Raw genomic sequence first — 13,059 nt, 5'->3', positions numbered from 1 at the left:
TGCATCCGCTGTGCTTGCCGCTATAGATTTCATTAAATACAATATTTAAATTATTGCAGACTAACACCTAGTTTTCCGAGTAAACAAGCCACTTTGGCTTATAGCCAAATCACTTCAGAATGACACCCATTATTTAAAGACAACAAACCGCCACTATGAATAATTAAAACGAACAAATACTCTAAAACGAATGAGGAAATAATTAAAAAGTAACCTTCAAAGAAACCTTTAATACTCATTATGCATTTGAGATGCTTTTTATAGACCTGCGAGACCAACTGTCAGAATGGGACAGACAAGACTACCTAAATCCGGATGCTTAAACGGGATAAGCATATCGCCCTAATCTTTTAACACCATGTTCTAGCCCAGGGCCTAAAACATTACCAGATAAAAATACCACTCACCGAAAAGTAACAACGTGATCGACTCTTTTACTGATTATATGGGTGGCTCTTAAAAGAGCCTTTGGGTTGAGAGTGCCGGTGCGAGACGCCCTACTTGGAGCTGGTGTACTTGGTGACAGCCTTGGTGCCCTCGGACACGGCGTGCTTGGCCAGCTCGCCAGGCAGCAGCAGGCGCACGGCCGTCTGGATCTCCCGCGACGTGATGGTGGAGCGCTTGTTGTAGTGCGCCAGGCGCGACGCCTCGCCGGCGATGCGCTCGAAGATGTCGTTGACGAAGGAGTTCATGATGCCCATGGCCTTGGACGAGATGCCCGTGTCGGGGTGCACCTGCTTCAGCACCTTGTACACGTAGATGGAGTAGCTCTCTTTCCTGGTCTTTCTACGCTTCTTGTCACCTTTCTTCTGAGTCTTGGTCACGGCTTTCTTGGAGCCCTTCTTGGGCGCGGGAGCGGATTTAGCTGGTTCCGGCATTTTACGGGTCTGACTCTACCTGACTAGCGCAGGAAGGATGCAGACAGAGAAGCGCAGCCCCCCCTTATTTATAGGGACGGAATGCAAATGAGATGACTCAACACTGTCCCTCTCCATTGGACAACTCGGGTCCGTGACGTCAAATACTGCGCACCTTCCATTGGTCAATTTATCCACCTGCATTCCCATTGGGTAAATTCTCAATCCTCGTATCCACCAATCACAACTCCAAGCGAACCTCAGAAGGAAGCTATAAAAGGGCAGCGTTGAACCTCTGGCTGTAATCATCCTCTACGCTGTGTCTGGCTGAACTTTGCGCAGTTTTTTTTACTTTGTTTTATTATTTTTTTTTTTTTGTGCCGCGTTCAGCTCCATTCTTTCGCATTTTGAGCCATGTCTGGGCGGGGGAAGCAGGGCGGGAAGGCGCGCGCCAAGGCCAAGTCGCGCTCGTCGCGGGCCGGGCTGCAGTTCCCCGTGGGCCGCGTGCACCGGCTGCTGCGCAAGGGCAACTACGCGGAGCGCGTGGGCGCCGGCGCCCCGGTGTACCTGGCGGCCGTGCTGGAGTACCTGACGGCCGAGATCCTGGAGCTGGCGGGCAACGCGGCCCGCGACAACAAGAAGACGCGCATCATCCCCCGCCACCTGCAGCTGGCCATCCGCAACGACGAGGAGCTCAACAAGCTGCTGGGCAAGGTGACGATCGCGCAGGGCGGCGTGCTGCCCAACATCCAGGCCGTGCTGCTGCCCAAGAAGACCGACAGCCACAAGGCGAAAGCCAAGTAGAACTCGTCTGACAAACAACCCAAAGGCTCTTTTCAGAGCCACCCACATCTTTCCAGAAAGAGCAGGAATGCTTGATCCTATGAATACATGCTGTGTAAATATATTTGGAATCTTGAAATCTCTCGAGGGGGTGGGGGGGGGGGAGCGCGTATAAAATTTTGTGTACATATTTACATTCTGTCTTGTTGATCTGCAGCTTCCTTTTTTTCGTGATCTTAAAAGTTAAAGTACTTACGTGAACGAGCTTCATTTTCCCCTTAAAAAAAAAAAAAAAAACAACAAAAAAAGAGATCGATAAAAGGTAGCGGTTGCCACGGATGAAATCGGTCGCCTCTGTGTGGTTTGAGATGCGAACGCTGCAAGGGTGAGCTCGCTGCCCCCCTGCCGGTGGATCCCGTGGGGGTGAAGCGCCTCTCACCCCGGGCTGGGGGGTTTGGGGAAGGACGGGGCGGATTCGGGGTCCCCGCCGGCCAATCCGGCCGGAACGCGCGGCTTTCAAAGCCCGGGACAGCCGGGCCCCTCTCCGGCCGGTGCTGCGGCTGGAAGAGGGATCCCAGGGCTTTGTGCGCACTGATGGCTGCGGTTTTCCGCAGCTCGGAGCTTCCGGGCTGTAGTAGAGAAAACTGCGTGCTTGCCTGGGGTGTAGTCCAGGAGGGTTTCCAAAAGGTAGCGTCAGGAATTCTGAATTAGGTGATGAGTGGTAGCAGTTGCAGAATAGACTCGAGTGTGGGTTCGTGCAGAGGCGCTACAGAAAGTCACGCACACACGGGAAAGGGAGTAATGGTGTACTAGACTTGAGCTGACGTTTTAATTCTTTCCTCTTCATCCCAACAAAACGAGTAGCGCTCAAAAGTGCTCTTGGGCTATTTCTGCCGAAGTTTCCTTTCCTTGTGGAGTATGGGCTCCTGGGTACTGCTGCCTGAAGTGGTAAATGGTGGTGTAGGAAGCCGCCAGCCACCGCATCCCTTTCCCTGGGGTGTCAGGGGCTCCTAAATCACGATAACACGCGAGGGACGGCCGGGATTTACAGGGAGGAGCTTCTCCGCCATTGGTGCCTCGCTGCTGGGAGACAGCGACAGTTCCTCTCTCTCCTCTCTTTCTTTCCTCTGAACGACTTGATTCTAGAGCTTTTTTAAAGTTTTTTAATTTTTTTTTTAAATTTTATTTTGTTTTTCTGCCGTAAAGAACCCCGCGTCCCCTCGTTTGCTAGAATGCATGTAGATAAATGACGCTTTAATTTGTCTTTCTTTCAGTAATGTTTTATGCGGAAAATTGCCCGAAGGGAAAGCAGAAACGAGACGCTGGGAGCCTCCGAATGAGGCTGCCTAAGGGCTGGGGCGTTTTCTTTGTTCTTTAAAATCCTTGAGAACTAAGCCGAGGAAAACTCTGCTTTTTTTTTTTTTTTTTTTTTTTTTCCTCCTTTACCCCCTCCCCTCTTATTTTTCTATTTTTTTTTCTTTTGTTGTTTTTCTTTTCAGTGTTCTCCCTTAGGAGGCGGAGGAGTGAGTCACTGGGGCGTTGTGTTAATGGAAAATGTTTTTCCAGCAGAGAGAGATAACGTGGGAGTGCCCGGCTGAAGGCTTGCTTGGAAACAAGATAAGAATCGTGGGTTTGTTTCTAAGTGGTATACGATTCTCAAACAATTTTCAGGTTGAGCCGTTTTCCTTTACTTGGTTTGTTGTTTTAGTTTATTTTTTTTTTGCTTTGTTTCATATGGGGTTTTTTCGTTTATTTTCCTCCTTTGTTATTTTGAATAGGCAGAGGACTTTTTTTTCCCCCCCTCTCATTCTTTTTAATCATCTCTGTTCTGCTGAAAGAAATTGCATTAATCATCTACCATTCAGAGCTGGACTTTGAAACAGCAGTAACTGCAGGACTTTATTAGTAACCATTCTGAAATTTGAGGTTAGAAACGCTTCTGGATTTTTTTTTGTTTGTTTCATAATCTAAATGTTGCCGTATTTTGCATATTTGGCAAAATAACCTTCTATTGGTCTATATTTAGTAGAGAAGGAAGAGATTACGTGGGCCTGGAGAAGGGAATTGATTTGCACAAGGTTCTGATTGGGCCATTTGAAAATCCTGAAACAGAGACCTCCCAGGTTTCATTTTTGCCCTTGAAAACAAGGTGTGAGGAGGGTGCATTTCTTTTCAAGAGAAATGTTCATACTTCCTTCTCAGGCACTTCAGTATTTATGTTCTGCTTCTCTTGCAAATTGCTTGTTTTGATTTTGTTGGGGTTTTTTTCTTATTCCCCCTGCCTATGTTTAAAAATCATTTGAAAACACATGTATTTTAACAATTTTAAAATAAGATAGGGGAAGACTGCAATCTAGTGTAAAGTGTTTTTGTTTTCCTATTTTGTTCCTCACTAGAGACTGGTTTAGATCAGTATTTAGTTCATTAAGTTCACAGTTTCATTCTCTGCCTTTCTAGCCATGTTCCCTCTTTGATACTTCTCATATGAGCTCGGTTGCCTTATACAGAGATTTGAAATATTGTTGCATTCTTCATGCCCCCAACCGGATTTTCATGATGGGTTTAAGTATGTTTTTGTTAGTACAGGAGAATTTATGAGTTCTGTATGCTATATCCTTTTCTTCAGCTAAATTATGCCTGGAATGTTTTTGTATAATTACTGTATATCTGTATTTCTTCTGACCAGTTATTCTCAATTAATGTAGAAAGGCAATATGATCTTCTTCTTTGGGCAACTGCTTGTTATAAATGAACACATTCTTTGTCTGCATACCACAGTTAAATAAAAGGGGTTTTTTTATATTTTGAAATAGAAGAGAGAAATATATTCTATGACCTCTTTGAGTATGTGACAAATGAGAATTAAAAGTGGTGGTTTTTTGAAACACGATATTTTATTTCATTGCAGATGTGGAATTTACCTTCCCAAATTTAGTTCCATCTATCCAGCCAACCTAAATTCTCAAAAATGAGGAAGGCCTTAGATTTATGAACAGTGTATCATAGATGCTTATGGTCATGAAATAAACATTCAGTATCATATGACCCTAATTTATTTTTGAAATATAAGTCCACACAAAATATATCCTTTAGCTGTAAAGCACTATCCATAACATAAGTAGTGCAATCTCTCAGATGGCTTGCCTCCAAGTAAATATTACTTTACCTGTAGTTACCCAATAACTTTTTGTTTTTCCATAAAGCAGGGAGAGATATATTGCAAGACAATATTAAAAAAAAAAACAAAACAAAAAACCCAAAACAAACAAAACCCCAAAAACCAAATCAAACTATGACCAGTTGCAGAAACATTCAAAAGGATGCTGAGAATCCAGTTTAAAGAAAGTGATGTTATATAAAAAAGTTTACTATTAGGCTTAGTAACCAGAGAGTACCAAACAAATTCATTGGATAATAATTTCCTTCCAAGAATCTTATTCGTGTTATTTTGGTTTGTTTTTTGCTGGTTTTTTTTTTTTTTTTGGTTTGTTTAATGAAAAGACTATGTATGCTTGATTTTTCTCTAGTGATCTGATTGAGGACAGGATAGAAATACTGTTCCAACACCCTTGGCAGTAAGCAGTCTTCCAAAGTCTTAGAGGAAGATGTGATTTTAACTTTTTTGTTTGTTTGTTTGCTTAACGCGAATTTGCTTTAGACTAGAATTTTTACCCATAATAGAATATTTAGAGTAGAGTATTAACATAGAACAAACATGAATGGAATTAATTAATTACCTAATACCAATGTTATCCTCACAATGCTCCAGGCTCTTCCTTGTAAAACTTAAATGAACATTTGCATCACATAATCTATGCAAAGGTTAAGCTTTTATAGATTTTCTATCAAATTACTCTCAAATTCCTTCACGCAAATTTTTAGTTTCTGTGGCATTTTCCTGCAACCTTACATAGCATGCCAAAAATAAAATGCAGTTGGAACATCTTACAAAACTGGTGCTATTCTGCATACATCATTTAAATTATGTAATTTACATAATTAGTAATTTACTTTTCTTAAACGCTTAAACCCCGACCTGCTTAGACACCAAAAGTACTTTGTAAAGAATAAGTTACTGTTTATCCCTCTGAAACACATAGTACAAGATCACTCCGGACTTTGGCAAACGTGCAAGAATTTCCCTTGTGTCCATTCACAGAGTTTCGAAGGCGCTGATGCTGGCGCTCCGAAAGTTTGTGTGAAGCCAATTCCATCCAGCTCCTACGACTGCAGAAACCCAGCAGAAAACTGCTTTGGCTTGCAGGTCAAAATAAAAAAATAATAATAAAAAAAAACAAACAAAAAACAAAAAACCCACCCGCCTGGGCTGCAGCAATTCCCGACCAATCCTGCCCGGGAAGCCGCTTGTTTCCCTCCTTTCCTGCTTCTCCCTTTCCCCTCTTTTCCCCCCCTGCCTCCCTGTGCTTACCTTCCCCCCGCCGCTTCCCGTCCTCCCACCATCCGCTCCCCCCAGTCATTTTCTTTGCCTTAATCCGCTGTCCAGAAGATGAATGCGCAGGGCGGCACCACGAGGAGAGACGAGCATCTCGCTCTGACTGCTTCCAGTGTTCCTTTTATCGACTCCTGGTTTGTGTTTTCTGACCGCTGTTTATTCACACCGAGCATCTCGCTCTGACTGCTTCCAGTGTTCCTTTTATCGACTCCTGGTTTGTGTTTTCTGACCGCTGTTTATTCACACCGAGCATCTCGCTCTGACTGCTTCCAGTGTTCCTTTTATCGACTCCTGGTTTGTGTTTTCTGACCGCTGTTTATTCACACCGAGCATCTCGCTCTGACTGCTTCCAGTGTTCCTTTTATCGACTCCTGGTTTGTGTTTTCTGACCGCTGTTTATTCACACCGAGCATCTCGCTCTGACTGCTTCCAGTGTTCCTTTTATCGACTCCTGGTTTGTGTTTTCTGACCGCTGTTTATTTATACCGTGGATACTGCCCAGGCTAAGGGGGTAGGGGGTTGGGGGGGAGGTGGGAAAAAGAACAATCAAACAAAACCAACCAAACAAAACCCTAAACAACCCACCGCGAAACCAAAGCAACCCAAGGAGTAGTTGGGATATTCCAGCTTGCTCTGTTAGAAAATACTGTTTTGGTTGTGCAGGCATCAAGGCTGAGAGAGCGACAGACCATCCTACACGATACAATACTTCCATCAGGATCATTACATCCTTCTGCTCCCCTCGTCCATTCTGTCCTAGAGAACTTTGATGCGTGGCTGCATGGTACAGAAAGAACCCTGCCATAGTAACGAGGCTGATGCAAGCAAATCTTTTTCCTCTCCGGGAGGCACCTCTGTGTATCACATCTTTGAGAAGCTCGTTGTCTCAGGCCTCTGTGCTCTGCATACAAATGCTGCCTCTTTTTCTCCTGTGGGGAGAGCTTTCAAATAGAAAACAAGTCTTCTTCCCATAGGATCCACAGGTTTTCCCTGTCGTGGGATTCCTCTATGGCCTTCACCAGTAGTGCCTGAGAGAATCATGAGAACGCCAGCACAGACCATGATGCTAGCAACTTGGAAGCCCAGGAAAGAAAGAAGTAATTAAATGCGAGAATAGGAGTTTTTCTGAGGGTAAATTTTTTGTTTGTTGGTTTGGTTTTGTGTTTTGGCCCGGGTTGGTGGTGGGGAAGGGTACAGTCAGGGTTTTTTTGGGGGGGATTGGTTATTTTTTATGGAGGAGATTTCTTTGGTTTGGTTTCTTTTTCTTTCTTTTTATTTTTTTCCCCCTTAAGGAAAAATTCAAGTTGATCCACAGGACAGGCATGTAATTAAATGGATCTGTTTATGAACTATTTACCACCACTGTTAGCACTTGTGCAAGCAAGCTGTGTAGTTCAGAATTGATTTCTGTGAGGAGAAAGATTTCTTCTTTCCTCACATCATCTTTCTCTCTTCTCTCTGATTTGAAAAAAGCCTACAGAGCAAGGATCCATTTACTTAAAACTGCCTATGAATTTTAGACAGCATTTCTGATACCAGTAAATCCCTTTGGTTGTAACTAATGTTACTAATAGATTAGACTTCACTAAGTTTGATAGATTTAACCATCGAGCTTCTAGGTAATAAGGATAAGCAATACCATCTTCAGTTAATAGAGGTCATTGTTCTGAAGGTGTCCTAGTATGCTTAGTAGAGAAGCCATTTTAAGCATTAAATCACCTTTACCACTTTTCTAAGAAATTTCTTTACCTCTTGTAATAGTTTATATATTTAGAGGCCAGAAATGTGCACACTCTGCTGGGTGGAACTATTTCACACACCATGTTACAATAGCACGAAGATACAAAACCCTGTTTTATACTGTTCCTTTTCTGAGGATTCTAAACATTCAAGTAACTTTCACTGTAGTGCCTCTGAGCATTGAACATGTTTGTTTTATTTATTTGTGGTTTTCAGATGTATGAAGTTGTTTGTTTTGGGTTTTTTTTTTGTGTTTTTATTTCTATTAGGATCAATCTGGGAGGTACAGTAAAGGTAGAAAATGGTGGTGAGACAGTTCTAAAAGGTTAGGAATCAAGCACAAGGGGAAGATAGGCAGTGAAATTGAAAACTGGTTGTAAAATAAAGCAAATAAATGAAAACTCTGGAGGCCAGTGTTATGTAATGACACCCAAACACCTAAAGATCGAGAATCCAAAAAGTTTATGCTATAAATGCCATGGCAAGTACCCTGTTGCATATCAGGTAAACAAAGATTTATTTTGCTCCTCACCAAAAGGACGGTTGGATTTGCCATTTGATCACCAAAATCATAATGATCCAGAAGTCCATGTCCACATGTCTATAGGCAGTGAAGTTCCCATTAGTTTCTGATCCTCTGTGTGTGTGTAGACTGCTAATTGCTGAAGGACCTTGCAGCCACAAGAAGTTCATACAGAATAGAACCAGAAGGGGACAGTGTTAATAAGGTCAATAATTAATTACTATACTTAATAGAAAAATGAACAAGAGTGAAGAAATGCTTTTACCTTGTAAATGACTTGGTAACTTTCCTTCTCTTGTGTGGTGTTCTTCTGGGCTTTTTGTTTATTTATTTTCAGGCTAAACTGTCCCTCGTCTGTGTCTCTGCATTTGGGGATAACCAGCAAGAGCTACTGAGGGTTTCTGCATAAACACATCAATGCACAAAAAAGGAACACTTTTCAGCACCACAGGTAAAAAATACATGCATTATTTTAATGTGATTTTTAATGCTCTGTCAGAGACAGACTCCACGGTGACTGGACAGGAGCTACTGTGATCCATGCTGGTGTCCAGCTTCCACCTAGAGGAGTTCAGCTCTGAGTGCATCAGCTCTGCCCTTGAGCACACAGTTGCAGGTCCAGCCTGGAGGCAGATGCACAGAAATCCTGCTGTGCCCTGGGGCAGACAGACCCCCAGGAGCAGTCAGTCCCTGCCCCAGGTTCATCAGATCAGCCCCGGTGAATGAGAATGAAAATTAGGACCCAGCTGGCCAAACTTCGGAGAGTCTGGCAGTAATTTTGGTGCATGTTGAAGTGTGAAAGGTGTGATTTCCCCCTTATAGTGTGGGGATAACCACTGGCCATGCTGACCAGCCTGTCTCCAGCATCCTGGATCGTGGGCTGTGCAGGGATGGGCAGGTTGGAGTCTCCATGTCAGCAGAGTGCACACAGCCTTAATTTTGCTTGTACTGCAACTTTCAAAACTATTTTCTTTTCCTCTCCGTGTAATTAGACAACTTCTGTAGCATCTAGTCATGTTGATTGTCACTCTTGCAAAAATCCATCTCTATTTTTAGCTAGGCTTGTACATTCCATAAGATAGTGCTCTGGGATGCTCGTTTCCCTAGGAAGATGATGCAAAAAAAGATCATTCTTTTCTCTCACCAGTGTTTCATCTAAATAAAGTAGCACTATCATAAGCTTTTGCTTTAGGAGATGAACCAAATCTGTATCTCAATTTTTCAGTATTTACATCAGAATACTTTGAGCTGATTCAAAAAACATACCACAGAGATTTTCTAAGTTAATAATAATTCTCCTAAGGAAGCAAAACTACATGTGCTGGCAGATCCACTGAGAGATAGTAACTTCTTCAGCTCAGCAAACAGCTTTCCTGAAAAGAAAAAGCTGATCATTAAAGAGAAGACAACATTGAAAATCACATTATTTCAACAGCCTCCTCAAGGGGATGGTGGTTTTTTGGGAAGGACAGGAGTGTTGGCAGGAATGTCAGGATGACAGATTGAAAGTAGATGAAAAGGGGAAGAGAGGTGCTAAATTGCTGACCCTCCTAGAGTGGGCAAAGAAGTGGAGTCTCACTCACTCACTCACTCACTCACTCACTCACTCACTCACTCACTCACTCTCATACTCACTCTCATACTCACTCTCATACTCACTCTCATACTCACTCACTCCCTCCCTCCCTCCTGCCATCACCCAACCTGTTCCTGCACTCCCAGATGCCCTGACTGCCTGCCCACATCACAGGACATAGATCAGGGCTCTTCCAACCAATGCTACCTGACCAGGAAAAAAACTTTCGCCCTTGTTTTTCTCCTCTTAATTAACAGGAAAAGAGGGAGAGATAGTAGGATGGATAGATAAAAAATTTGTAGTCCATATACTCACTTGTTGGTTCTGAGTAAAAAAAATAATCTATGTAGATAAACCACCAGGAGTGAAGGATAAACACTGGACATTAAACATGAGACTGGCTGTAAAATAAAAGGTGTCATATAGGAAGTGAAGAGTTATTTCAGAATTCAAGGAATGCAGGTTGTTTAGAACTCATTTTTCTTTTCCATAATAATTTTGCCTATTTTCAGAAGTGTCTTGATACTTCAGTAATATACACACTGTTACTTATACCCACAGATGCTGGTAAGAAGTTTAGAAAAGTAACACACAAGTAAAGTATTCAAAAATAAAAACAAGAAAATTAAGCTACCTGGTGTGGAAAACACAAATTTGGGTAAGCATTACTTGGACAACCATAGAATATTTCCTCAAATAACCCCCACACACTGTAATGCATGAATCTATTCTGTGTATATTGCTATCATATCTGCAAGGATTCTATGTAAAATTTGCCATAATAAAAATTTACTCTACATAACCTGTGGGATTTATTCCTTTGAAATTAAGGTATTGCTTAGGAGCAGATTACCCTGTTACCTGTTGTAGTTCTTCATATGAGTTTGTCAGAAGAATACTTAAGAAGTAATGGACCCTGGATAATGATAAAAAAATTGATTCTTTAAAGAGGTCTAATGCAGAAAGGATCAATAGAATATGACTGAAATGTAAGAAAAGTTTAAATTTAATGGAAAAAATTATTAACTCCACAATAAGCGCCGCAAAAAGAGATCTAGTGAACTAATAAGCATCAAGAAATGGGTTCTAAAAGAAATTGAAACTTTTGGACAAAATGCTAATTAACACTGGGCAAGGGAAGTGAGCCGGGCATTTTGCAAGGCAGAATAACTATTCTCATGTAACCACATAAATAAAATTAAATTGTTTAATTGAATAATATACATTAATATTATCAGCTATACATTTGAAATTAAATTAAAGCTAAGCTGTAGGGAAGATGTGCCAAAAATAACCTGATTAAGACCAAATGTGCCACATGACAAGGGAAAAAGTAATTGTTACAGGAGTCCCGAAGAGACCAAAACAGGTCTTCTGAATATAGATAAATAGAGAGAAAGCCACAGTCACCACTGCCAATGAACATGTATGTGATATCAAACATCAAGAGCAGTAATAGGTAAGAATATGTTTTATGGTTATGCAGGAGTCTCACTGAGTTCTCTATTCTGTTCTATCTATGTTGTATCCCATAGATGCAATGACAGCAGGGAAAAGTCTGCATATAAATCTTTGGGGTTTTTTCCTTGAGTAAGTGTAATGATAAATACTGTGCAAAGACAGCTATTCCAAATGTGCTGGGTTGGAGTTAATTTTCTTCACAGTGCTTTATATGGGGCTAGGTTTAGAATTTGTGCTGAACACAGGGTTGATGACATAGTGATGTTTCTGTTTCTGCTGAGCAGGGCTCACAGAGAGCCAAGTCCATTCCTGCTTTTAGTGCTGCCATAATGGGTGAGGAAATTGTGGATGCCTGAGAGATTGTGAGAAGACACGGCCAGGACAGGTAACCACAAGGCACCAAAGGGATATTCCAGACCTTATCACTCGATGGTCAGTGTATAAAGCTGGGGGGAAGAAAGAAGAAAGGCAAGACATTTGAAGTGATGGAATTTATCTTTCTAAGTAAGCGCTAGAGTGATCAGGCCTTGCTCTCCCAGAGATGGCTGAACACCTGCCTACCTGTGAGAAGTGGTGATTTAATGTTTTGGTTTGGTTTTCTTGTGTGTGCGGAAAGCTTTTGCTTTCCTGATTAAACTGTCTTCATCTCAACCCGTGAGTTTTTTTGCTTTCAACCTTCTGATTTTCTCTCCAGTCCCACTGGTGGAGGAAGGAGCAAGTGCCTGCATGGTTCTTGGTTGCTGGCTGTGATTATACCACAACAACTAGAAGCGTTTCATCTGTTCTGCAGGCATCATTAATGTTGATATGCAAAGATAAATATGTACCTGTAGAACAAATATTTTGATATTAATAGGTATAAACTGATGTAAACACTGGGTGGATATTTACACATGAAAATACCTATCACAGTGGTAGCCAAGCATAACCTTGTATTAAATAACGTGCATGCAAAAGGTCTACAGAGAGGGGAAAGTAAATCTTAAAAGTCCTCATGATCATCTCCCCTGAGAAAAAGAACTTGGGAGAAAAGATGGTAGAAAAAGACAAACAAAACCAACAGCGAAACAGTGATGGCCTCATATGCAAAAGTGTGTAAAATTACCAAGCAAAACCTTTTTATGTTCAAGAAGCATTGTGCAGTAATAGACGTCCATTGGAAATAGGGAAGTGATGGGGAGGACCAAATAAATTGAGAAATAACTGACCAGTGGGAAAACCCCTAAACCTGTGTACTGCACGCAGATATTATTAACCCGAGGAAAACTCCTGCCAAGAAAGATGGTCTATAGCAACCTTATGGGATAGCATTTATATTATAATGTTTGCAAAAAAAAGTAAAAACACCTCAAATATATATTTATGGTAAATTGAAATAACTCAGAAAAAATTAGAAGTAGGTGTGTGCATGCAAGTCTTGAAGGCTTTCAGGAGTCATTGCAGCAGAATGGACTCAAGGAGCACACAGGCAACCCAGCACAAAATAAAATCCACACCACTTTTTGTGTTCAAAAAACCAAAATAATGCGAAGAAATAAACGGCAAAGGTAATGCTTTAATATATTTCAATAAGGGAGAGGAACAAGGAAATTAAAGAAGACTTGCAACCTCTTTAAAAGCGCAGACATAATGCAGATTATTTCATAGGTATATCAATAACAGACAC

The 13,059-nt window shown here is 41.7% G+C and overlaps 2 protein-coding genes across 3 annotated transcripts; one reads left to right on the top strand and one right to left on the bottom strand.

Annotated features, from left to right (window-relative positions):
- Positions 1–420: 420 nt before the first annotated feature.
- LOC134043681 (histone H2B 8) lies at positions 421–929 on the bottom strand. Its single transcript, XM_062492305.1, has one exon. The coding sequence runs from the start codon at positions 876–878 to the stop codon at positions 498–500; it is 381 nt and encodes a 126-aa protein (XP_062348289.1). The 5' UTR covers positions 879–929; the 3' UTR covers positions 421–497.
- Positions 930–1,145: 216 nt separating this feature from the next.
- LOC134043676 (histone H2A-IV) lies at positions 1,146–10,786 on the top strand. 2 transcript variants are annotated; one of them, XM_062492297.1, is made up of 3 exons: positions 1,146–1,755; positions 3,140–3,266; positions 7,068–10,786. In XM_062492297.1, exon 1 carries the CDS (start codon positions 1,272–1,274, stop codon positions 1,659–1,661), a length of 390 nt encoding a protein of 129 aa, XP_062348281.1. In that variant the 5' UTR covers positions 1,146–1,271; the 3' UTR covers positions 1,662–1,755; positions 3,140–3,266; positions 7,068–10,786. The 2 variants fall into 2 exon arrangements, with proteins under 2 accessions (XP_062348281.1, XP_062348282.1); XM_062492298.1 differs by lacking the exons at positions 3,140–3,266; positions 7,068–10,786 and having other exon boundaries at positions 1,146–1,352; positions 1,458–1,764.
- The last annotated feature ends 2,273 nt before the right edge of the window (positions 10,787–13,059 follow it).

Source organism: Cinclus cinclus, chromosome 4 (assembly GCF_963662255.1).
Source record: "Cinclus cinclus chromosome 4, bCinCin1.1, whole genome shotgun sequence".
NCBI classification, from domain to species: Eukaryota; Metazoa; Chordata; class Aves; order Passeriformes; family Cinclidae; genus Cinclus; species Cinclus cinclus.
The sequence above is the reverse complement of the archived record's forward strand: the minus strand, read 5'-3'. Positions and strand labels throughout refer to the sequence as shown.

Excerpts from the sequence above, each read along its gene's own strand:
- LOC134043676 (XM_062492297.1), top strand. The coding sequence starts at position 1,272 with ATGTCTGGGCGGGGGAAGCAGGGCGGGAAGGCGCGCGCCAAGGCCAAG.
- LOC134043681 (XM_062492305.1), bottom strand. The coding sequence starts at position 878 with ATGCCGGAACCAGCTAAATCCGCTCCCGCGCCCAAGAAGGGCTCCAAG.